This window comes from Lepisosteus platostomus, chromosome 21 (assembly GCF_059453375.1).
Source record: "Lepisosteus platostomus isolate fLepPlt1 chromosome 21, fLepPlt1.hap1, whole genome shotgun sequence".
Taxonomy (NCBI): Eukaryota; Metazoa; Chordata; class Actinopteri; order Semionotiformes; family Lepisosteidae; genus Lepisosteus; species Lepisosteus platostomus.
Window position 1 is genome coordinate 5,133,939 of NC_142631.1, and position 26,699 is coordinate 5,160,637.

At 42.8% G+C, this 26,699-nt stretch overlaps 1 protein-coding gene across 2 annotated transcripts in view; it reads right to left on the bottom strand.

Annotated features, from left to right (window-relative positions):
* The window catches only part of notch1b (notch receptor 1b), a 47,175-nt gene that overhangs the window by 10,020 nt on the left and 10,456 nt on the right, over window positions 1–26,699 (bottom strand). Inside the window, exons 3-24 of one of the 2 annotated variants that reach the window (XM_088614559.1) lie at window positions 17,637–17,899; window positions 16,979–17,317; window positions 14,038–14,160; window positions 13,505–13,738; window positions 12,825–12,980; window positions 12,296–12,481; window positions 11,689–11,802; window positions 9,628–9,741; window positions 8,975–9,208; window positions 8,576–8,686; window positions 6,906–7,098; window positions 6,343–6,488; window positions 6,108–6,221; window positions 4,987–5,106; window positions 4,423–4,575; window positions 3,864–4,092; window positions 3,285–3,486; window positions 2,215–2,368; window positions 1,882–2,066; window positions 1,283–1,415; window positions 488–745; window positions 30–142 (exon numbers count right to left, since the gene is read on the bottom strand). In XM_088614559.1, the coding sequence (XP_088470685.1) occupies window positions 30–142; window positions 488–745; window positions 1,283–1,415; window positions 1,882–2,066; window positions 2,215–2,368; window positions 3,285–3,486; window positions 3,864–4,092; window positions 4,423–4,575; window positions 4,987–5,106; window positions 6,108–6,221; window positions 6,343–6,488; window positions 6,906–7,098; window positions 8,576–8,686; window positions 8,975–9,208; window positions 9,628–9,741; window positions 11,689–11,802; window positions 12,296–12,481; window positions 12,825–12,980; window positions 13,505–13,738; window positions 14,038–14,160; window positions 16,979–17,317; window positions 17,637–17,899 (3,874 nt within the window). The remainder of the gene's footprint in view (window positions 1–29; window positions 143–487; window positions 746–1,282; window positions 1,416–1,881; window positions 2,067–2,214; window positions 2,369–3,284; window positions 3,487–3,863; window positions 4,093–4,422; window positions 4,576–4,986; window positions 5,107–6,107; window positions 6,222–6,342; window positions 6,489–6,905; window positions 7,099–8,575; window positions 8,687–8,974; window positions 9,209–9,627; window positions 9,742–11,688; window positions 11,803–12,295; window positions 12,482–12,824; window positions 12,981–13,504; window positions 13,739–14,037; window positions 14,161–16,978; window positions 17,318–17,636; window positions 17,900–26,699) is intronic. The other variant, XM_088614560.1, reaches the window with a different exon arrangement.

Sequence of the window (26,699 nt, forward strand, 5' to 3'; positions counted from 1 at the left end):
CAGATTTCTAATTGTTCTGATGTACTTACAGGAGGACATTTGCAGATGAAGCCATGCGGAGTGTTACTGGCCACGGCGCATGTTCCTCCATTCCGACATGGCTTTCCTTTGCAGCCATCAAATACTGTATCACAGCGCTGCCCTGTTGTACAGAATTAAAATACACATTTCACTTCAGAGAATCTATCTGCACCAGGAACAATTTGCTGCAATACTCAAAAAGTGGTTTTCGGTGCTAAGCTTCAATTGGGAATCGGCAACTGAGCTAACTGAGCCTAATCTTTGTAGACGGCAATGATTTTTCAGCGACTTAGTGATCACGTTGGGTTTAAATTTGTCAAAATACTTGTGAAAATCCATCTTAAAACTTGGCACCGTTTAAATACTGCAACCGAGAGCTAAAAAAGAGAATCGGAAAGCATGCATGCTGTTCTTGTAGCGTCGAAGAAGAGTGATTTTGCCACTGCAGTGTAAACGCATTTCTCACCTGTGTAGCCTGTGCGGCATTCACAGCGGTAGCTGTTGACAAGCTGTATGCAGTTCTGAGTGCCTCGCGGGTCGCAGGGGTTGGACAGGCACTCGTTGACGTCCCCTTCGCAGCGCTCCCCCACAAAGCCTGCCAGGCAGATGCAGTGGTAGCCGCCCACTCTGTCCACACACTTGCCATTGTTGAAGCACTTGGGCTCCTGCGTGATGGGATCTACAAAAGGGTTGCAATCGTCCACGTTGATCTCGCAGTGCACACCTAGATGAGGGGAGGGGAAAAAGACGTCTGTAAGTCAACAGGGCAAATGTGGTTAACTTAACAAGTGCTACTGGGCTAGAGTGGCTTTTTTGTATTCTGGATCTCCATAAAAACCATGCTGACACTAGCACCAGTGTGGAGGAGTGGTTAGGAGGCTCTTGGTCAGAGGATTGTGGGTTTCGAATCATGGGTAAGGACATTGGCTGGTATATACTTGAGCAAGGAACTTCACTCAGATTGCTCTAGAAAATCACCCAGCTGCACAGATGGGTCCTCTCCAGGTTGTCATTACAAATGGAGAATTTGTTCTCAACGAACTTATCTGGTTGAATGAAGGATTAAATAGAATGAAATAAATGTCTTAGGAGACCTTTTTTATCCATAAAAGGGCTTCATTAATGTGTTAATTCTGTAATCAATCCAATGTCCCAACGGGTGACTCTAATTTAAGACAGGTAACAAGACAGGTAAAGTCATTAACATCTCAAACAATAAACAAGGAGTAACTGTTAGAAATGTGTAGGGCTCTCTCCTGACCTTGAGTTCCCCGCGGACAGGAGCACTTGTATGTATTGATGAGGTCAATGCAGGTCCCTCCATTCTGACAGGGCTGGGAAAGGCACTCATTGATCTCCTCTGAGCAGTTGACTCCATGGTATCCTGGCACACACTGTGAAAGAAGGAACACACAGCAATTAATGCCTGACATAGAACAACTTGTGTTGTTTACCCTGATTTTGTGTTTACTTATTGTTTTGCTATATAAGCAACTTGCAACAGTGGAGGTGCACATAAACTAGCACCTTAAGACTACATTTGAAAAAACACAATCAGCTTTTTAGATGGCATTAGTAGTGAAGGCAGTATTTCCAGAAAGTTTCATCAAAGGGACAAAAGCTCAGAGCAGAATGCTTCACTTTCAGCAAGAAAGCAAAAAGACCTGAAGGCATAAGGAATAAATTTAAGGTCTTGTTTCAGTTTTAACTCGAACGACGGCAAAATTAAAAATGGAATTGCCATTGGAAATGGAACGAACGAAGTCTCTCTTGGACTAAAGTCTTCAGATGTAAGTCTTGGGAAAATGGAGGAATCAGATATAGATGAGAAGACAAAAAGAAAAAGATTAGGGGTCTCACCTCGCAAGTGTATCCACCCAGGTAGTCCGTGCAGGTGGCTCCATTCTGGCAGGGATTAGGTGTGCATTCATCCACTTGTTCTTCGCAGTAGCTGCCAGTGTAGCCTGCCTGGCATCGACAGTAGTGGGTATTGCCAGCATCCAGACACTGGCCAGAATTCCTGCACAGCTGCGTCACATCAACACCTAGAGTTCCAAGGCAGACAGCAGCAGATCTTTGTGAGTATGACTGCACTGGGTGACTGGGTAACTACACACTCAGGCTTAAAAGACCAACTGACTTTCACTGGATTTTATCAGAAGCTTCATACGCATTGTAAGGGGGTGTCTTTACCTTGCTGTTTAGCTGCAACCTCACAGGAAACGCTGGGGACGTCACAGTAAAGACCAGTCCAGCCACTCTGGCACTCACAGCGGTACGAAGTACCAGTCTGCCAACACGTGCCACCATTCTTACAGGGCGAAGAGTCACACCAGCGCACCAGGTTCTGAAAGATGGAAATACAGCAACTTTCTCACTTTCCAAAGAACAAAGGAAGCATAAGAGACAGGAAACCATGACATGGAGACACGTTTTTATAGTTTTAAATATGGCAATCGAAATGTACAAGCTAGATTCCGTTGTGAGCAAACATAACATTTTACCTTTATAAACAACTTTCTCAGTATCTGACATTCAGTATGAAATTCAGAATGCCGATTTTTCCAGTTCTCCTTTAAAATATTATCTTACAGTGATAGACATAATTTAACACTGAAACAATATTATGAAAACGTGTTGCTCACAACATTTGTAAGTAATTTACAATGACCATGATAAAGAGAACAGCCTTTATTAATTTTCCTGGTATTCAGGTTGCAAAGAAAGAGATGTACATTTTATGTCTTTTCTGGCAGTAACCATAATTTATGGTAAATTTATAGCAATTGAACCTAGATAATTATTTTGTATAATTTCAGCTCTATAGAATATGGATTGTTCCTTAAGAAGCCAGAATATAATAACTTCGTTTTATGCTAGAATTATACGGTAACGTGGCGTTGCACATGAAGTACCGAGAATATTTTTTAGACCATATCAATATGCATCGTATAGAGAGTACGTGTAAAATAGACAGAGATGTAAATGACAATACAGATTGTCATAACACGTTTTGTTTTTGAAGTTCATTGTGAATTAACTCAAGTTGAAAAAAAGTTGACACCAGTCTTACAGAAAAAGCATTTGATACCATCTAGCAATTCTCACACTATAATACATCCTATGTCCATTTTACGGGGATGTTTTGCTGGCATCAAACTTTTAAGGAGAAAGTTGGGAAACAGGCTGTTAACTTTGATTCAAAGATTCAATGGCCGCACTGACATGTTTGGGTCAAAGGGCAGAGCAGGCGGTCGTGTTACCTGGCAGTTCAGGCCGGTGTAGCCCTGAGGACAGGTACACTTGTAAGTGCCATAGCTGTCCTGGCAGGTGCCGCCGTTCAGGCAGGGCTTGGAGTCGCACTCATTGATGTCGTGCTGGCAGTAGCTGCCCGTGAAGCCAGGAGGACACAAGCAGGTGAAAGTGTTGATGCCGTCCACACAGGTACCCCCGTTGAAGCAAGAGCTTTGAAAAAAACGAGCAGAAAAGAGGCCGCTCAGAATCTGGACTTTTATTTTGTTGGAATTCTGCCAGCAGGCTTCTGTATCCGCCCCGTTCCCAATTGCCCACCGCTGACGTCAAAGATTAAGCAGGGAAAAAAAAGAAGAGATCAAACAGCGCAGCCGAATTCAATACTAGAGAGTGGAAGGGATCTAGGTGGTGCCCTTATCTAATTACTTCTGTGTCTCCCCCAACTCAGACAAGAGCTGCATTGCAAAAGGAAGCAATCTGAGAGTATGAAGGAGGTCACGCAGCCCCACAGCTGGTGCGGAGTGACGGGGAGGCCATCCGTGCACGCAGCAGGGCTGGGAGAGCAGGTGTCAAGGGACAGGGGGCGTTACCTCTCCGTGCAGTCGGGAGTGTTGTTTTCACACTGGATGCCACTAAAGCCCGGCGGACAGGTGCAGGTGTAGCCATTGACGCAGTCTGTGCAGTTGGCACCGTTTTTGCAGGGGTTGCTGTCACACTCGTTGATGTCCTCCTCGCACTTGCTTCCCCGGAATCCCGGCAAACAGGCGCACAGGAAGCCGTCTATGCGATCCGTACAGGAGCCTCCGTTACTGCATGGATCTGGGAAAAAGACACAAAGTGGCGGGTTTCTTACACCGAAATCCATCAAGTTCAGAAAGTGGATTAAACGAAGGAGAAACTGTGCCACAGATACCCTGTCTTCTTTTTCAAATTTCTGAAGCTAAAAATGAAAATACAGCCTTCAAAACTGACCTTATCATGTTTGTGTGCGAGTTGCTCTTCAGGGCCATGGCAGATTATAGGTTTTGCAGGAGTGAGAGTCTAACTTGTGTTTATTTCAGCATTTGTACTGTCCCCCTGGTACCACAGCATGTGTTCTTGCCAATACTTAGTCTCGTAATGAACTGCAGATGTCCAAGAATCACTTACTGGGCTGGCAGTCGTCAATGTCGGTCTCACAGTTCCGGCCGGTATAGCCTGGCTTACAGCTGCATTTGTAACTACCGATGGTGTTCTGGCAGGACCCGGAGTTGAGGCAGGGGTTCTTAACACACTCGTTGATGTCAACTTCACAGGTCTGCCCTGCAAAGGGAAGAGAAATGCGAAGCAAAGAGTTTGAGAACACAACACTCCATTCTCACACACACATGCATCACTGCACAGCTTCGAGCAATATCTCTGGTCGAGAATGTTGTTTGTAAAGTCAGGACGCTGTATTATCTCACTATTCAGAACAGTTTTAATATTTTTCCTCCAATAACCTGAAAAGATCCATGGCAATGATTTTATTTACTCTGCAAATACCCAATTTCACTGTTAACCATTAGAAGTAAATTAAATAATTCAGCCTGGGAAGGCTGAAATGTTTTTTTTTTTTAAAAAGAGGATAAGACAAAACTTAAAATCTGGGCCATACAAGAATTCAAAGCACGCACAGCAAGTGGCTGAGTCCTGTTCATTCTGCACAGTGCTAGCTGGTGAAGAGCATCTTACCTTGCCAGCCCTCAGGACACACACAGGAGAAGCTCTCGTAGTCCTCCGACTCCCTGCACACACCTCTGTTCTTACAGGGTTTAGGGCCACAAGGAGCAAGGATTTCCTCACAGTTTTCCCCTTGAAAACAACAAACACCTCAGGTCAGCACAGGTGTCCTACACTCACGTTTTATATCTAAATATGATGACTACATTTTTCATGTGCTGGGTTTAAGATACAAAAGAAGGCATATATACACAAGGTCTCAATGTATCCATTTACCTAAAAAAAGATTAATTTATTCTTTGAGGAAACATAAGATTGCTACTTCAATGACATTTGTATTTCCTTTTGAAAAGCTGAACTAGGAAAATGAATTAATTATTCACATTTAAAGATTCCACTTAATTAAATTTATACATGAATAGATTTCCCTCAAGGACCATCCTACATTCTGAAACTTTCTGTCAATTTTATACTATATTGTGAATCTCCAGAGCCACTTCCATATCTGTTTCCACGGTAACAGGCGAAGGCAGGAAAGCGCCACAATTTCCTGTCATTGTGCAAGGGCTCTTGCTGTTCTGTGAGACAGGAAGCAGGAAGTGGGCAAACAGGAAATGGGTCAAGCAACAGTTCCCATCCCTACTTGTATTATTCCAGATCTGTGGATTTGTGGATTTTTCCAAAAAGAAGACTCCAAGAAAAAATAAAATCTTTGCCCAAAAACAGTCCATCAGAATCTGTTATTAGTGTGGGTATTTGTCTCTAAACTCACTTTTCAGAAAGGCTTTGAAAACATTTGTGAAACATCCTGTAGGCCAATGGAATAAATCTGTTTTGTTTACATTAAGCCAAGAAAAGGGTTTAGAGTGATTGTCCTCACCGCCTGTTTAGGTACCTAGAGGCAAAACTAGGGGAACTACAGAACTAATTTTTCTGTGTTTTAATTACCTGAAAGTCCTTAACTACCTAATAAAGTCCTAATTACCTTAACATCCTTTGAAAAAGTATTTCAAACTACAGGGTGTAAGATGCAAAGGGCATTGGTTAAATCTGGTTTAAAAATCCCTTCTGTTTTAAAACCTTTAAAACTTCACAGTCATAACAACTAAAGATTCAAGAGAAAAGCTCCCTACCAGTATAAGGCAGTAAGCAGTTGCACTTGTAGCCAGCCACATCATCAATGCAGGTTCCTTGATTCAAGCAGGGATTAGAAGCACACTCATTGATGTTAGTTTGGCAGTTTGGACCTGAAAAATGTTAGATATAAAGACACACATTTATCACAGAGGGTTTTTGGCACAAGCCGTGAAAAAATAAAAAACAGCACCCAGTTACGTGCAGGACTGATGCAAGATCAGGGATACTAACCACTAAATCCCGCTCTGCAGGTACAGACGTATCCACTGGTCATGTCTTTGCAAGTGCCTCCATTCATGCAGGGGTTGGATTCACACTCATTGTTGTTGATGTCACAGTTTGTCCCACTCCAGCCAGAGTCACAGTGACACTTGTAGCTGAGGAAGAGAGAAAGACCATAATTCACACCGGTCACCTAACAACCAAACCAAATATCAATAATAATAATTAAACACTACTGCATCGGCTGAAGCAGCACAGCTTTTGCGTTCGAATGTGGAAACGAAGTCCTGATTTGTTCCTGGATCATGAATGCCATTCCAAATCGGGAACGATTTGGAATATGGGACTGCTGGGAAAGCTTCCTCGAAAAACGAAGGTTTGAAAGAGCTCGCTGAACTCCTCAGCAAAATGTGCAATGTGCTAAACCTGAACGTTAACTGCAGGAAGATAAAGTTTTTAATTAGTGGCAGTTAATGCTACTTAGCTGTCACTAATTAGTTACACACTGATGACAATCCATGAATTCATCGCAGAACTATGGAGAGCTGGCGCTTTGTCGTAGATCCACTTACCCATTGACATCGTCCTGACAGCTGCCGTGAATGCATGGGTTGCTGTTACACTCATTCACCTCCGAGCGACAGGTGGGGTCATGGTAGCCCTCAGGGCAGATACAAGTGAAACCGTTTATGCCATCTTTGCAAGTTCCACCATTGTGGCAGGGGTTGGACGTGCATTCGTCGACGTTGACATTGCACATGGCTCCTACATTTGTGAGCAAAGCAGAGGATAAATCACTTGCACTGCGAACAACAAAACCATGTGTTATGGGATTTAATGGAAAGACTGAATAATCTACACTTGTTGGAAAGTCAACTTCATTTCAAGATACCCCATTTACTAAGCTAAACAAAAAATGGGGAAACAGGCCCCCCTGTGGTCACTACTAGGATTTCACTAGGGAAAACACTCAAAATATTCTTCTGAGGTTTCTGCGGATTTTTAAATCTTCAACTTGAAAATAAACGGTATGTTACATAAAAAGGTATCCCATTTCCGTAAGGGACAGAGAATGCTTAACAGTTAAAACTTGGGGCTTTGGCACAGCAGAGCACATAAAACAATGGAAGAATTGAAAAAAAATGCAAAAGGGAAACTGATTCAACCTCTATTGATTCTTGCTTGTGGTTGTTTACAAGTACGGAAGCACAGACCTCATTTTACGCATGATGAAGCAACAATTAACCCGCCCTCTCCCCCTTCTTTCTTATTAATTAAAAATGGTAATAGAAGGAGGGGCAAGGGGGGGGGGGGGGTGTTCGCTTCTTAAATTACAATTCCTTTTTTGTTATATTTTTCAAGGCCTCCAGGTTCTGGATAAAAAAAAGGATAGAAGAGAGGGGGGTATAATCTGGACCTGTAATTCTACACAGTGGCCTGCTGCCCAGCAGAAGAAAAGCCCTATTCAGAAACCCTCTTTGAGAGGAGTGGTTGGAGACAGCAGCTCCCTCATAATGAGAAGGAGGATCCTGCGCAGGTGAATCGAGGCAGTCGAGCCTCCTATTATACACGAAGTCACACTCCCTCTCTCAGGATCAAAGAAACCAGTTAAGCCAGGACCAGCAACATGATACCCATGGGAATCAGGGATTTCTTCACTGTAATTGGCGACACTTTATTTGGTTTATTAAATCACGCAGGACTACTACTAAATGACAGCTGTAGGCCTCCACTTTAAAATCCGGCACCAATTCTTTTTATCTTCATTGGCCTCCCCTTTACTTAATTGAAGACATTGTGAAATGTTCAGCAGCATGAAAAGGCCAAACAAGATTCCTCAATAAGAAAACAACTGGATTTTGTATTTCCTTACCGGTTTTTTTTTTCCCCACTAATCGACTTACAAGGTACCAAACTAAAATTCCGTTGTTTTTTTTTTACTGTTGACTCTCAAAAAAAAGAAGCTTCAGGTTATCTGAAGAAACCATCCCCTTTTAAAAGATTAACTTTCAAGCTTTTTCAATCTGGGCGTCATCAAATCTTTTCATAAAGGAAGAAACTAAAGGCTTCCTCATATCGCTTCGACAGAGACACCAAGCACCACTGTTCTCTGACCTGAAGCTGGTAACCTGAGAGCTGAATGTTTTACACAGAACCCGAAGGCCACCTGTCTGGCCCACGCACCCAGGGGAGTCCCGAGTCAACGGCGTGCCCAGCCCGGTAGCTCTGCAACGGCTCTTACCTGTGTATCCCGGCTCACAGGCACACTCGTAACCATTGATCTTGTCGATGCACTTGCCATAATCGCAGGGTTTGCTCTTGCAGTCATCCAGGTTGATTTCACAGTTTGGGCCTGAAATAGCCAATGACAGTCTTCTTGTATTGAAGACTAAACAAAATCCCTCAAGATTTTCACAGAAGCTCACTTGCCAACCACACATCACACTACTCCAAATAGATAGAGAATGCCTTACAATAAATAGCAGAAAAGGGAATAACAGCACCTGTCTGCCTTATCAGGATTTTCTGCAGGATGGCAGGTGCCTAACCACTCACAGCAATGGCTATGAGGGGCAGTTAAGTATTAAACCCAAGCGAGAGACAGGATCTTTCTCAGTCCGGTCCAGCTTGTGGCCCTCACCTGTTGTGCCCTTGGGGCAGGTGCAAATGTAGTTGTTCTGTCGGTCTTGACAAGTGCCTCCGTTCTGGCAGGGCTGGCTCTGACACTCGTTGATGTTAATTTCGCAGAGGCGGCCCGTGAAGCCGGGCTGGCAGGAGCAGGTGAAGGTGGCAATGCCATCTTTGCAGGTGCCATAGTGGCACGGGTCCGAGAGGCATTCGTTGATATCCGTCTCGCAGAGCGGGCCAGTGTAACCTTAAACAACAGGCAATAAACGTCAGCTTACAGTCTCTCAGACCCACGGCCCCTCAATCACGCTATAAGATGCATGTCAATGTTGAAGCATCAATAGCATTTCAGACATGTAAAATGTATGATTTTTAGGTTAGAAAAATTTGAAAATCAATGACACTTGACAGGAGACCACATGCTATTAATACCAAGTAAACCATATAGGACACCACAGAGGGGTAAGTAATATTATTTCTTCTATGTTCTGGAGACAAACATTTACTGATAAATGAAAAAAGGTTTGCTTATGGAGTGGGTGGGTTGTGGGTTACGATGGCATGAAGCCCAGATAAAGGACTTTCATCTCGTACAGTCATTCACATGGCTGGGAACACCTTGTACATTAAGGTCTTACTCCTCCCTCTGAGTGCATTTTGACTTGCCTTCAGCGCACTCGCAGGTGTACTTGTTGGGTCCATCCACGCATCTTGCCCCATTTTTGCAGGGCGTGCTGGCACATTCATCAATGTCCACCTGGCACAGGTTACCAGCGAAACCTGGGAGAACAAGCGAGAAAATCAGCTCATCAGTTTTCTGAAAGGGGTTTCATATTTCATCAAACTCATCAGTTTTATGAAATACACTTAAATAACCTGCCACACCACTTGACACTGCACACATTACTAACTGCAGTCAATAAAACTTTCTTTAAAAAAAAAAAGCCCAACAATTCTGCATTTGCCAGAGATCTGAGGGGCTTTTCGTTTTCCAAGACATGATAAGCATTTCCAAATCCATCTTTCCCCCACTTCTGTAAACAGCCGGGCAGCGGCTCAGATTCGACCGGAGAGAAAACCTACAAGGCCTCATAATCAGAAGCTGCAGACAAAAGCACGGCTGTCTTATAAATGTGATGGAAAGAAAAAACGGGCGCCCCTTTGTCCCTTATCTTTTCCATAACAATGTGCATTCTCCCGCGTCTCGCGCTCCCTGCCACAGAGAACGGCACTGCTTGAACTCTGACCTCTCCACCATTCAGAGCCACTGTCTTTCAAAATCCATCGCCAAGCTGCCCCCTTTCATTTAGTGGGTGTCCTCAAGTTAAAGTTACAGTATTTAGTCTTAAGGGGCAGTTTGGATTTGTTCTTCTGTTGTTAAAAAGGATGTGTGAGAAAAATAGTAATTGAAATTAACTGTCCATCTATAATTAGAATCCAACACGCTTTTCAGGTTCAAATGTACACTCTCTCATACATTTAAATGCGAAATGGGTGTGTTAGTTCCTTCAGCTGTTTACCTAACCAAGAAAAACATCTTGGGGAAAAACACTAATGATGCACACTCCTAAACTTCAGTGTCTGGTTGTATTTCCAGTACTCTGCCTGTGACTCAAACTCAAGAATGCACCTTCATTTGAACTGATTTTTACAGTTCTACCTCCCAGATCTCACTGGAATAAAGGAATTTTCTCGCTCCTATGGAATCAAACATTTCCAAGGCCCCACTGGGAGTTTCCATGGATATGGCGCGTAAGGGAGTGAATGGAGGCCTGACCCCACTCACAGAATAACTTATTTACATCTCAAGTAAAAGCAGAGACCCTGAACTTCAAGCACCAACTCCCACCTCCCCTTCACTCCTACAGAGATTAACTGTCTATGTATTCTATGCTGCAAACCATTCCACAGACACTCTATTCACCCAGTACCCCCCTGGCCAACTATACTTTGGAGCCTTTTCAACTGCTAAGTTTCCTGCTCACTGGAGAAAGCCATAGGTAGCCTCCACATAGTGGCTTCGGATTTTCCTTCAAGTCTATCGACAGGATGAGGATATCTCCTTTTCTATATCTGTCTTTGATCCTTCTTTTCAAGGGCCTCGCATTTTCTTTCCCTGCCCTTACAAATTTTACTGGCTCGACCAAAAGAAGTAAAGGATTGTTCTACCTAATCCTCCTTCTATTCCTTTGCCCACATTTCCTTTTTCAGAAAATTCAAAAGCTTTACAGTTTTTTTCCAGCAGGAACTATGGGGATTCCAAAGTAGGATCTTTAGCCAATACAGTCACTTACAGTATACTTAACAAACATATGATTTTTCAACACTGAGACAAGTGTCTCATGCTTCAAGTTTCCATATTTGTCTTATGTCATCACCATTATGCAAGGATAATTATTTTCTAATGTATTAAACACAAAAAATACTTTTGGTATTCCAAAAGACAGAGACAAAAGTTCTTGGCAGGCCAATCCTGATAAAGTTCTGTGTATGTGTGGACTCATCAGATTTGAAACTTGGAAAGTGCAGACTTTAAAAGTTCCATGATTCCTCGATATCGCAGCTTAAATTAAACTGTTTCATAAGCCTCTCTTCTATGGATTTTTCCTGCAATTTCAAGCCCATCCTGCTAAGCCTTGCCTCTAGGCATGGATTAATTTCTGCCTGTGTTTCCAGTTCAAAGGCCGTGCTGGGGGAGAGCCTTCATCGACCCCCCCGTTCTCTCACCTGTGGGGCATTCGCAGTGAAATGCGTTGATCTTGTCGATACATTTCCCATTGTTCAAACAGGGCATACTGGCGCACTCGTCGGTATTGATTTCACAGAAAACTCCCTCATAACCTGAAGATTAACACATAAAATAATACTCAGGGTGGCTGCAGACACTTACACTTCAGTCAGAACAACAAGAGAACAGCAGTGAAATAAACTGCATGTGGAACTGTAGTCATACGGCATACTGTCTTCGCGAGTGATGACTTTCCCTTTCATTAGAAGAGTTGCTGCCTTTAGTTCTAAACAGTTCCAAGTATGCGTGGGCTGCAAAGGAACAAGTATGCCATGCTGGGAGAAACACAAAGTTGTGTTTCTTTTCTTCTCTTTTCAGTATGCAATTTACCTTTACTTGTTCTATTATCTCTAAACATCCTGTAATATACACTTGAAATGGAATATGTACTATTGTATATACTATATATAGTACACCACCTGGTTAGCATAAGAAATAGATCATCAATCCTGACAAAAGCTCTGCTTACTTGATAAGAGCAGCTGAACAGTGGTGACTGAGGCTAAGGGACAAGACCCCACACTGGCGACAGGGACACCCACTCACCCGGCATGCAGATGCAGTGGAAGCCACCTATCCGGTCCAGGCAGGTGGCATCATTCTGGCAGGGGCTGGAGATACACTCGTTCACGTCCAGTTCACAACGGGGGCCCGTGTAGCCCTGCAGGCAGCTGCACTGGAAGGAGCCCTTGGTGTTGATGCACTTGCCTCCGTGTTCACATGGGTTGGCACCTGTAACCCCGAGAGCATGATTCTTCCCTCCAGTCTGCAACAGTCTGATCTTTATCTTAACCAACAGCAAATCTTTTTTTTTTTTTGGCAGTCTTAAACCTCAGGATGCAAGCTGATTTCAAGATAAGGGGCTGGCTTAGAAATGACTTCAAAACAGAAAAGTTTAATATGAAAACAGACATGATTGCTTGTGCAATTTTACCACAACCGCCTGATGTATTAGGCAGTTAAAAAGCTCTAAACCATGTGTGAATTTTACAATGCCCCCCCTGTCAAAAACAGAGTAAGACAGTATTGCTTTGGGTTTATAATTGGGTGTAAAAAAAACTAAACAAAAGTTCACCTAGAGAGCACTCATCCACGTCGTTGTTGCAGGCAGAGCCCGTGTAGCCAGGGGGGCAGGTGCAGATAGCCATGCCATTGACGGGGTTGGTATCACAGTTGGACCCCTTCTGACAGGGGTTACTGATACAGGCATCGTCCAGGTGGCACAGCAAACCTGAAAGTGTGCAGAAATGCACAGAACGAACAAACAGGAGTAAAAATAGGGCTCAATACCGCTGCAGTCACACCACACTGCCAAAAAGAACAGGCAGGTTTGCCCTTGCTCCTATTTCACATTTCTTTACAACCACTTAAAAGTCGGTGCTTTTAACTTTCTAATTCCTGCCTGTCCTGTAAACTTTTCTTATCATTTTCCCATCTTTTACAGTGGACATTCAGCATGCTCTGCACGGTGGAATATAAAAAAAAAAAGTAAACCCATTTATATATATATATGTTCAGGTGGGTAGCTGCGTCAGCGTGCGTAGGCTGCAAAGGAACAATAGAAAAAGAAAACACAACGTTTCGGCCGTGGAGCCTTACACCTGATACCTTGACACCTGAAGAAGGCTCCACGGCCGAAACGTTGCGTTTTCTTTCTTTTTTTTCAGCATGGAATAAACCTATTACTTATTACATTTACCTATTACATTTATATATACACACACACACATCTGCCAGAGCCGAAAAGCAGCTCACCTGTCCTTCCGTGAGGACACTCGCAGAAGAAGGAGGCCACGCGGTCGTGGCAGATGGCGCCGTGGTAGCAGGCCGCGTTGGCGCAGTCGTCGATGTTCTCGCTGCAGTCGTCCCCCGTCCAGCCGTTGACGCACACGCAGTTGTAGCCGCCGTGGGTGTTGTGGCACGTGCCGCCGTTCTGACACGCGTTGGGCATCAGCTGGCACTCATCGACGTCCTCCGTGCAGAACTGGCCTGCAGAGCCAAGACACGCGCGGGTCTGTACTGCGGACTCGGGCACACACCAGGCAGAGCCAACGCAAAAGGCCCCAACACACCCAACTGTCCAGAGCTCCCCCAGCCCTGCTCTGCATAGTCTGGCACAGTTCTTCCTGACGTCAGCATTAAACTACTGACAGACCACATTACAACTCCCTCTTTATTTCAGGCCTAAAAGAACTAGATCACATGTGTTTCACTATCTATTCTAGATACTAGACATGTTCTCTGTGTGAGCAGCTTGACCATCCCATGGAGCAGAAATTGAACAATACCTGTCCATTCAGGACGGCACTGGCAGTTGTAGGTGTTCACCCCATCCACACACGTGCCCCCATTTTGGCATTTGTGCTCGGGACAGTCGTCGATGTTTTCCTCGCAGTTCTGGCCCATGAAGCCTGAAGAGAGAGGACACCCAAGATCCCGATAAGTCTCGGACACGTCAGGGGGTCATTCAACATAGTGCACAAGTTCCTTCTTGAATAATCAGTGCAAAAATAAAACTGCCATTGTTTAAAACATAATCTGTAAGAAAAGGCAAACGTTTATCGACTGTAACCTGACCAATATGCTGTGATTGTATTGGATGGCTGCATAAACATGACTTGTTACAATTTCTGAAAAATAAATGTCAATTTTAAATGAAAAATTAAACAAGGAAATTCGTGCCACAACTGAGGTTGGGCCCATGCACACAACCATCCAACAACCTTTGGCAGGTAGTAAAAGTCGTGTGTCTTTTGTAACTTCAAGCCCATAAAAAGATAAATACAACATAACCGAGAACAATCACTCCCCTGATTGCTGTGTGACCAAACTCCATATCGCCAGGCCACGAGACTCACCTGTGGCAAGTTACTGATTTACAATGGTATGGACAGGACACAGGGCCCTGCCCTGACATTCCCACATGACACACAAACCAAATCTTGTGGAGTTCACGCAATTTGACAGGAAAAATTCTGAAAACACTGAAAAAACTCTGTGGATCAGGTAACCTGATATACAAAAAAAACAAACAAAATCACGCAAAAGACCCGGGTCACTCACAAGCAGCATAAAACAAGTGCTTACTAGAAACATAGACAACTTTTGATCCTGTTAATCATTCAGACTTCATAAAGAGATAAACTTAATGAAGTCTGAGGGGCAGGCAGATAAGGGAATTAGTTTCATCTTAAAGTAACCCAGTTGTGCACCTGTCTCTCATCTTTATTCATATATATTCTTTATTAGCCACTGTAAAACTTTATAGATAGCCACACTATCTCCCAACTGGAATCCATGCTGCTGCACTTGATACTTTTTCCACACCTGTCAATACACTAAAGCGGTGTTAAACTGGTCAGAGTGTGACTGAAAAAGAGAAGCATTTCAATGTGACAAATAACTGAGAACAAGGCTCATGTACCCACGATTCCATTTGCTTTATTTGAAGTTCTCGTCGAGCCTGACTCTGGGATGGCTTACAATACCGTTACACAAAGAAGCTTGCGAACAAAGTCTAGGAGTAAGGTGGCTTTTCTTTTTTTTTTACAAAGAACAATGGCGACACCCAACCTAAGACGCAAGGCAGGAAAGCTGCAGAACAAACCACCATTAGCCACCACTTCCTGGGGTTAACAACTGGCATAAACTGTAATCTTCCGTGGGAATTATATGCTGCATCTAAAAACAACAGGAAAAACACTTAACCCACGAATATGTACATGACAAAAGAATCTACACAAAGCTTTGGGAAGTTTAATGTACAGCGATAACATGCCATTTTGAAACCTGTATTTAATTTCAATTGTGTTTTATGTAGGTAAACACACTGTTGTTTTCTGTAGAAACATCTAGAATAGAGACAAGTCTTTTGGTTCTCACAGTGCAGATTTATAAGATGAGATGTTTTAGTGAAAGAGCCAAAAAATGTCCACTCCCAAGACATGTTTAATCCTGATTTGTGTGACCACACAATCTTTACCATGAAAGGCCATGGAAATTCTAGGGTAGTGGAGTGATTTAAGCACAAAAAGAAATTTGGAACATTGTGTTCAGAAGTCTCCACAATGTAATAGGTTGAGATGTCATACAGTTTAGCTGCTTGTCTTTGCATATACAGCACTAGGCTGTGGCTGTGCTCACAAATCTCATGAATACAGTTAGCTCTGTGCCTGAAATCTGAACGAATCTGGTGAAATGATAGCAAAGCAGCCTAAATAACTGCCCTTTCTAGGCCAAAAGAGTCAGCTTTTAGGATGTTGTTCTTCAGATGTTTCCTCCTGATTAGGCAGTTTCATTTCCCTGCTCCCCCCTGGTCTCACACAGTACAGGACAAGAAAACAGAATACAATACTAAAGACCCTCTCTACTACTTTTTCCACCACAATGACAAAGAAAATCAGCTCCCCATGATCTGTACTTAGCTCTTGACAAATTAAACATTTTAAGATCATTTCCAAACCCTCCTGTTGTTTTGAATTGTGTGAACCCAAAGGAGGCAAAGGTTTTTTTGATCTGAGAACCAACTAAATGCAACTAAATATAATAATAATAATAATAATAATAATAATAATACACTTTATTTTATATAGCACATTTAAAGGTGGCTTCTCAAAGTGCTTTACAGGATGACAATAACAATAAATAAGAAGACTACAACAATAAATAAGAAGAATACACAAGATTACAATTACAACAATACAACAATAACAATAGAGGAGACCGTGGAAGGTGGTACTAAGAAGAGCAGAGGGGTGAAGAATGGAACCAGTTAAGTAAAGGCTTTTCTGAAGAAGAAGGTTTTGAGTCTGGATTTGAAGGAGTTTAGAGAAGGTGACTATCTGATAACCTTGGGCAAAGAGTTCCAGAGCTTGGGGGCATAACAGGAGAAGGCCCTGTCGCCCATACAATGTAGATGGGCTTGGGGGACAGTAAGGAAGGCAGAATGTGAAGAACGGAGGTTACGAGGTGGGGAGTAGGGCGATAATAGTTCAGACAGGTATTGAGGTGCCAAGCCATGTAAAGACATGAAGGCACAATATATTATATATACCATGTGTACTCTTACAGATTTCTGTTCATTATAAAATGACTAGTTTACACTTAGACAGCGGATTAGAAGTTAATCACAACTTCTGAGCTTAACACATAAGTGCCAAAGCCAGAAACATTCAGTGACCCTACCAGTGACCCATCATGTGTGGAGGGAGGATCTTCAGTGAAGCTTACCTGGCAGGCAGGTGCACTCGTAGGTGGTATCTCCTGTCTGCAGGCACGTGCCCCCGTTCTGGCAGGGTGAGGGGTTGCAAGGCACGTAGCGCACCTCGCAGTTCTTGCCCGTGTACTCCGGCAGGCACTCGCACTGGTACGAGCCGATCTGGTTGACGCACTGGCCTCCGTTGCGGCATGGCGATGGGTTCTGGGCGCATTCGTTGACATCCTGCTTGCAGGACTGCCCGTGGAAAGTCGGGGGGCACTTGCAAATGTAGTGGGCTTCAAAGGGGGTGCACAGCCCACCATTGGCACAAGGGTTAGAGGCACAGGGATCAGCCTGTTGGCACATTTGACCTGTAAAAAAACAAGAATTCAAGGTTGTGCATGTGGCCCACTGCACTGTTTAAGGATCCTAGCTTACAGATTTGTTCAAAACAAGTTGATGGGAGAAGCTGAAAACATATCGACAACCCAGTAACAGAACCCATCTCACACTCACTGAACACAACTTCAAAGCACAGTAAATTCCTATTTAGACAATGTTTTTCTACAATTTGATGTTAAACCTGTATTCATCTTTGCATGATCCATAGGTTTCGCACATGACAGCTCTTAGCCCAACTATCCTATTGTATTCTGTTCCCTTGGTTTTAGTAATTCAGTTTGTCGTTACCTGACCACCCAGGAGGGCACTGGCACTTGTACTCAGTGAGACTGAGCAGGTCACATGTTCCTCCATTCTTGCAGGGAGAGCTCAGGCACACATTGTTGGTAGGTGTGAGGCAAAGCCGGTCTGTAAACCCGATGCGGCACTGACAGATGTAATCCACAGTGTTACCGTGGGTAACTACCCGGCATGTCCCAGCATTCTTGCACGGAGAGCTGAGGCAGGGGTTGGTAACCTGACATCTGCTGCCCGCATATCTGTCAGTACACCTGGAAAGACAGGCAAAGAAATACAGTTTGTATGAGGAGGCAGCTGGAACAACAGAAGTCTGCTCCATTAGTTTAAATTCCATGTGCTCTACGTCAGCTGAAACGTTGCTTCTATGTGAGAAATGTGTGCTTCAACATAATTGGGTCATAAAATCTGTGGGGTAGGATCAGGATTTCTGTAAACAAATGACAAACAACAAGCTGTAATTTAAAGGTTCAAGCAAATCAACAAATTCAAGAATCACTGTTGTGCACGCATTGCTGCTTAACAATCTTCACTCAAAACTTAGTTTACTTCTGGTATTTGCACATTTTCATACAGGGCATCGAAGTCTATATCTTTAACCCAGGCTTTGTCTTTTGAATGTCCTATTTTACAGTGAAGAACTACTCCTCTGAGACTGACTCCTCAGCGCCATCTGTGCAGGACTGCTGCAGTTACTGATTGAGGTGTATGTGCTGCAGTGCTGTGCCGGGCTAAATCCATGAGGAATGGAACACTGCATGGGAATCCCCGCGAATGGAGCCGATACTCCACTTAACCACCTGTTCCCCTCATTCCCCGCAGCACAGAGCTACTAATAAATCACAAGTACAAGAAAAGACCCACTCATTAATGCCGATGACGCATGAACAAAGACATTCGGGGTCACTGGCCGCATGTTCCTTTGGTGACTGTCAGTGTCAGTGTTGCTTCACTGGTTTAAATCAATTTACATGATCTTTAATCAAGAACACCTTCCCATCTAAATCATTCATTGCAATTCCCTGTTCCATGCTTAACTTTAGGACTGGTACTTTTCTCAAGCTCAGCCTGCCACGAGCAACTGCCAAATCTGGACACAAATCACATTATTATTATTAATAATAATAATCCTTACACTTATATAGTGCTTTTCTAGACATTTCACTCAAAGTGCTTTACAGGTAATGGGGATCCCCTCCACCACCACCAATGTGCAGCATAACCTGGATGGTACGATGGCAGCCAGAGTGCACCAGTACACTCCCAAAACCAGCTCTCAGTGGGGAGGATGGAGCCAGTTTAGAGATGGGGATTATTAGAAGTCCATGATTGGTAAAGGCCAGTGGGAAATTTGGCCAGAACGCCGGGGTAACACTCCTACTCTTTGAGAAACGCCCTGGGATTTTTCATGACCACAGAGAGTCGGGACCTCGGTTTTACATCTCATCCGAAGGACAGTGCCTTTTTACAGTATAGTGTCCCTGTCTTGTTTGTGCTGCAGCCTGGAATTCTTTACCTCAGTACTGTTAGATAGGCAGTCACAGAACAAGCAATCAGCATTTTTTTCCCCAGAAGCAACATCAATTCATACTACCTGTCCCCAGTATGGTAGCACTTTGCTAAATGGCTGTAGCTCTCTCATTTCCTTATCAAGGACTGGTACAACTTGCAAATTAAGGATAAACTAAGGATGAATTCAGAAAGGAGTTATCACAACAAACAACAATTTGACTTGTTAACCTTGATTTCTTTCCAATGAAAGGGATTTCACATGATGGGCCGCTGTAGACTTGTTGGTACATTTGCAAACACAATGACTCTCCATAAACAACTGTAGGTCCCCTGAGGCCTAGTCAGACCTAACAAAGAGATTGCCTTCCACCACTCTCTGGCACAGATACTGCCAACACAATAGGATGATCAGCAGTCCTACGTAAGTAAACACATGCTAATGTCTGAGCTGCACATAGAGACACAAAACAAAGGCAACAGCAGGACTAAAACAAAGGTGTGAAATGGTCACTGAAGTCACCATCTGTTACCAGGAACTTAAAGGATGTTTGTTACCTTTTGTGGCAGAAAGGTATTTACTACCCTCAGGAACATGCTATAAAAGATCCTAAAAATCACCACAGACAAGGATAGTTTTGTATCCAGTATCAAAACAGGAAGATTTCATAAAATGCTCCTTTTGGTTTTGTAAACAATGAGGTATCTGTGGAACTGTTGTGTTCTGGAAGAACAACAGAAACAGAAAACAACACAAAACGGAGGCCACCAAAAACACAGAAGAGAAAGAGCACATGGTTTTGGTGCTTAAATAAAAACAACACACAACATGTGAACTTCAACGGTTTCTTAATACAGAACTTCATTCAGTAAAATATTGGCAATTTGAAACAAAACATTCCTGCAAAAATACACGCTTTATCTGAAATCTGTCAGATCAGGGCTCGGAAGTCTTTCTATTCTGGTCGACAATTATAATTCAGTTTCAAAAGAAAAGGGGGGAAAGAGGCAAGCTGCTGTCAACGGCTCTCAGGCAAAAATCCGCTCGGCTTCAGCCTTTTCTCCCCCAAGCCCATTCTTTCAAAATACAAGGCAGTGTCTATTCCAAAGTCTTTGAACTCTGAGCTAACATTATCATACTTCAAAGCTCAGTTTTCAACCTCAATACCTTATATTCTTTTACTGGTAAAGGCTTCTCCTGCACTGAACAAAAAAAGAAAAACAGACTTCTCTACAAACTTTTTGAAGAGGCCTATACAGTCTCTACAAACAGGTCATAATGGATCGGTTTTGGCACACCAGCAGAACAAGCCCTTGCCGTTTGCCCACAAGGATACAAAGCTATTATTTTTCCCAGTGTTGACAGTGCCGAAATCTGCAAATGACTGAAAAGCAAATGGTGCTGGAACTACTCCAAAATGGTGCCACAATTTCCCCAATGGTTGGTATGTCGCTTCTAGATTAAAGCAGGAACAACACAGGCTCACCAGGGGGGGGACTTATGATGTTTTTACAGAGTCTCCGGGGATTTTGATGCCCTACACTCCTTTCTTGCAAAACAAAACACTGCACTGGCTGCCTGCCCTGGACAATAACACAACTGGGACATTTGGCTCCCTGTTTTCTCAGTACTGGGCATCTACTTCTCCATTCTCTGTCCTCTTCTATTCCATCTCCTCATTGGAGATCAAGCCACATGGAGTAACATCACCAACCCAAGTTGATTAATTCTTTTAAGGCGTTCTGTGCACAGCTGCGCCTTCCCTAGACATGGAAAGTCACAGCAGGCTGACCCTAGCCGAGCACTGAAAGAACAGACGGAGGTCCTTTTGTTTTCAATGGTGTGCTAACCATCTTGACACTAATGAATGGTGAAGCTCCAATGTACGACTCTCTGGACAAAGCCACTCCTGAAATAACTTCAGCTTCAACATCTATTCCTTTTGCCTCTTCTTTCTTAGAACCTCACCGCTACAAATGTTTTTCTATTTGTTTAAGCAATGGAAAAAAGGCCACGTTTATGGCTTTAAAAAAACACAGCTGGTGCTTTTGATCAACAATGAGTTGACATAAAACAATGGCTGAATGATCCATCGTCAGAAAGAGGATGTGAAGAAATCTAACACAACATGGTGATGTGGATATCCAGTGTGGGGCTTATCTGATGGAATTCAGTTGCATGCTGCCAGGAAATACCGACAAGAACAGCCTCTCAGATGCTTTTCTTCGGTCAAATATGAATCCTTGCGATGTATGATGTATAAAGTTGTTCAGAGTTTTGGAGAATTATGCAAGGATTCCTGGACATCCAAAGTAATGTGATTAGATTATCTCAGCCAAAGACAAAAGGAGGTGGTGTGGGACAGATGAAGCCGGGCATCTGCTGGCCTCCCAGAAAGGCCAGGGGGAGCAGGTGCGCATCTTAATGAGCGGACGGCAGCTGCTAGCCGGCCTGCCACCAATCCCACTCGGAGCCGCGCTCTCCGAGGACAACACAAAAGGGCAGGGCTGCTCGGCGGCTGAATGGCGTCCCTGCCGCGGGGAGCGGGCGGGCGGGTTTCAGGCCTGCCGTCTTTATGAGTGGGCCCATTGTTCCCGCAGCCTTTCAGAGCTGACCGAAGGCATGTCGACTCCTAACTGCTAGAGTGTGCATTCAGCTGTTAAACCTACCAGCTCTCCCCAGTTTTTTTTTCCTTCGTTTTTTTTTTATTGGTACCACTTCTGGCCCTCTACAGAGTTCACACTTGCCTGCAAGCGCAGCGATACGACACTAGAATTTCAACAACTTCGTCCAGGCCTCCCCCCCGTCACACACAAACACACATAGAAAAACAAAATATCCTTCTAAAATGTGCATTTCTGTGTTTTTTTGACTGAAAAAACTGAAAAATGAGACATTGCTGAGGGGTAACATGACATAAATGCTACTCTCAGTTTAAACACAAAGAGGTGTGAAATCCTGTGGTGTGCTCTCCTACTTTGTCAGACAATTTTGTTGTAAAAAAACAGCCTTTTGTAAATTAAATAATATAATTGAAAACTGTTCCCAGGCAACTATGGTTACTCCTAAAACTTGATACAGGGCAAAAAAGCAAGTGTATACAAGAAGACCACCTGAACGCATGTTTCCAACTTTCCAAGACAGCACATTTTGAAACCCTGTAAAAAACATAACTGCCCAGTTTATTTAGTAACCAAGAAGCTTTTTGAAGTAACGCCTGAACCTAAAGACCAAACAGAAAGAGAGAGGCATTCACTGCAATGCTTATTTTAGAGTCATCCATTGTATTTGTATAATATATCGAACTATCTGCAAGACTCAGTTCAGTGTACCAACTCCCATAAACCTATGGGGATAAAGAGAAAAATGCAGACCGGTCTTCCCTGACTCATCCACCAATTCAGCCACTCATCGTTGACGTACTTCAAGCTCTGCAGTGATGTGGAGGAGGTTCAGTGCTGATTGGTGCAGAGCTGCATCCATCACTGAAAGCTTGCAGGCACACAAGAAGTCACAAGGGGTTACTGTTTTGCTGGGAACCAAGAGCCCCCTGCCTGACTAATCCCAACCTTTCTGCCCTGTGGAATTCTGGTCACAGTCAACTAGGCATGTTACTCAGGCTCAAAATCGCAATGCTCAAACTAGGCTCTGCACTAGCACCTCTTCCCAGTCAAGATACCTGGGAATCCCACAGAAATTGAATTTAAGAAGAGCTTAAAACTGTTTTTACTATCACTGTTTTTTGAGACAGAGGCCTGTGGTTCTGGAGGAATGCTGGGTTAATAAAACATTATAGCCCATCTGTCCCCCTGCCTTCCCTCCCGAAAGCGAAAGATCGCTGGCAGACTCACTTTACAGACCCCTGTGAAAACTCTCACTCTCTTTGAAGTGGCCCACAGTCTTGACAGGCTGAGGTACAAAATTCCCAGTGTGAGTGTGGGGAGGAAGGATTGAAAAAGCCAGTGACTTTGTTCCACGTGGCTCCTTTAACCAAACAGATTCTGGTCAAAAAACATTTGGAACTTTATCCCCGACGTGAGGTGCTGAAGAATACTGTCCATTGATTCTCTGACTTGACAAAAAGGTGTCAAATACAGAGTCAGCAGAAAACTTGTGTGCTCAAGCAAGAAGCAGCACGCCATCTCGCCACCAATTAGCTCGTCCTACAAAAATCAGACTTTTTACTCACTAGGTTCCATATAAATAATGATGTCCTGTAGCTCCTTGTTAGATGTGCAAGCAAACAGGTTACAGCTGCTCTTCTGAGCATTGAAGGCTCTTTACACAAAGAAACAGAAGGTATATGTTCCATTACAAAAGACTAGGCTCTTTGTCACAAAGATTATTAATAAAGGTGACTCAAAGACAGAATGCAACAATTTAGCCTTTCATGACACTGAAAACAAATCACAAAGACACAAAATAAGCTTCATTGGTACACAGAAAATAGATTTCAATGTTACGTAAGTATTCCTGTGATTGAAATGCTACTGTAATCTAGCATGTAATCTATTGTTACCCAGAGTAAATAAATTCTAAGAGATCCCATTGTCATTCCCTTTGTTTAGGGCATTCTTCTACTTTCCAGCCCAGCAGACAACCAGCAACAGGTTTCTATCAGTGCTGCAATGTGCCTTCTAAACCAAGCTGAAGCAGATGTTTGTTTCCATGACCTCTGACTCTGCCCTGTTTGGCGTTCTGGTCTTTTCCTCCTCATTGAGCTAAGCTAGCCATCTGCCACTCTTGGGAGTCACAAAAATAAAAGACTGACAGGACACAAAAAGTGAAAATGTACCCCTTGTGAACCGTAATGTCTAAAATACTGGGAAATGACATTGATGGAATAAAAAAAAAGTTGGAAAGAGCGATACAAGTGGCACAAGAAAAAAGTTAAAAGGCAGATGTCAAGACTCAGGAAAAAATCCAAACATAAATCACAATGATTGCATTTCAAGTATGGTTTGCCTGAAATTTGTTTCAAAACCAGGCACCCTTTTGTCCTAATTAAGGGTCTCATGTACAGGGATGCTTCTAATTCACACTCCCAAAGAAAAAGGAAATTCCAGACATGATTGCAGGATGCAGTGTGCTAATTTGAAGTTTAAATGTGCATCAGTCAGAGGTTGAGAGCTGGTCAACTTGGTGAACATCCTCAAAACCAGATTGAAAGATTCTCACTGAATAGTTCTTCCCCCCCCTTCTCTGATTCACAAACAATAGACTCTGTATACTGTCTCAACATGCACCTTTTAGGAAGATTTGAGATCTTCCCTATTTATTTGTCTGTACTATAAAATAGACTGTCTGCCATGCTTGTTCAGATAAGCAGGACCTTTTCAAATACTGTAGTTTATTTCCCCCTCATTTCCTGTTTCATGAACATACCAGCATCTATCACAGTTCTGGGAGCTCTTAAATGCTGCATTACCTTCAGGCTGCTTTCCTACCCTCTCTAATCATTAGCCACTGACTGACCTTTCCTGGACCACATCTGGTGAGATCCATTAGAGCAGTGTTTATTTGTCGTTATTACCAACATGCCCCTGGGAAATTCAGGACTCCTGGGAACAAAAGTGAGCCCATGGCTTTTCAAAGTAACAGCCCCTGTCTTTGTTAATTAATAGCAATGCTCAAAGGCAGTTCAAACACTGAAAACAAACTAAGTGGTTTCAGATGTCTACAATATTCTCAAAAGTTCAGTTCTCTTTAACAGGATGACAAAAGTTGAATTTGCCAAGTAAAAAAAAAAGAAGCCAATCGATCTTGTCTGGTATTTAGTTTCAGTCCAACACGTTTCCTTCAAAAGACAGAAGATGATGAAAACCAGATTAATCCCCAAATTTATGTCATGTTGACTGAGGGAAAGGTAGACACAATCATAAATCATACATATACACATAAAAATAAAAATATATTTTAGCTTTAAAGAAACTGCTGAGAATCACATTATTGAAGAGTCCAATTCATGTACTGGACTTCATTGGAAATCAGGCGTGTCTTGTCTGAAGCTTTGATCTAAGGTGCAGATTCAGACACTCTTGTTGTTCAGAGCACTGTGGATCAAATGGTGATTTTACTCACTAGCACATCTCCTGCTAAGGCCTCTATTTTTTGCTCACACTTTTAATTTTATACTTCCTAGATAAGCTGTTTGACCTCCAATTCAGGTAAAGGTCTGGGAAACATCCAGATCTGCCAGATGTTTAAAATCCTTCACCTACAAACATGAACAGCAAAAGAGTCTTAGAGGTATTCTTCCTCCTTGAACTTCAAACAACTAACTAAACGCTAAGGTCATAAAGTTTTTTTTTTTAATATATTCTCAGTGTCTGGAAACTTACACATTTTCTGACACAAAGAATGATGAAAAGGAGTGTTCACCTTCCTTACACAGAAATTATTTTATTGTGTGGCCTCTTGTCAAAAATAGTCTATATCCAAACTGCAGTTTGTTAATATTACCATGTGTTTAAGCAGAAGAATGCAAAACAAAGATGAGCCGTTCTAGAGAAAACATTTTTTGAATGCCCAAGGTCAATGTATTATTGAAATAACCTTAACAATTCCTCATTGTTGTTCAGTCAACAGTTTACACTGACCCACAATAGTTACATCAGATATTCTTTTAGAAGGGTATACTTATTTGCCATTTTTGTCTCAGCTTGACCTGGAAGCAAAACTTAAAACTGTGGGATTGCATTTTATGCATAAAGTGAAAACATGGTTTCCAAAGTTACAGAAAACCCTTAGTCTTTTTTTGCAAAAGGAAAGCAAACCCTGTCAATACATTATGTGGTCTTATTCAAAGAGGAATATCCTGGAGCAGACGTTCATTCAGTGGGCTGAACTGAGGGAGGGGGGCGTTGAGACATTTATCTCCACCACCTGCCTCAAGAAACCACAAGTCTTCTGTTTGAGCTAAACTCCTTTCAGAAGAGCACAACCACGTGTAATTAGTGGAATAATAGAGCAGGTTGCGATAATGTTATTGAAGACATCACCTGTTTGACTGCTGGAGTTTTACAAACAGACGGTGTGCCTCTACCCCTTCAACTACCCCCTCCAGCCGACATTATGCAAAAAAATCCCTTGACTTTATAACACTAAAAGCAGCTGAAAACTTTAAAAACCTAAGTGGGATTCTCATGGCAAACCAAAACGTCTTTTCTCTTTAACCTCCTGTATTTGCATGAGAGATACAAATAAATGAAGACACACATATCTCCACAACATGACAATCTTCGCTTATTTTGTTTGCAAATTAAACAGTTCCATAGGCATACAAGTCTAATGTAGTTCTGTTACTGGTGTTTTGTATTTATTTTCAGTTGGGTTTTTTTAAGTTACAAAGGTAGGCTCAAATAAAAAAGAAAGATTAAATTCCGTCAGACCTTAAAAACTTAAGAGGGATTTGACAGGTACGTTAAATTGCTGAGTTATAATAAACAGAGCTGGCTAGCATTTCCCCCCCATGAGCTCTGAGGGACTTCTATTTGCCCACTTGGCAGTATATGCAAGAGTAAAAGTTAAAACAAAATGTATGC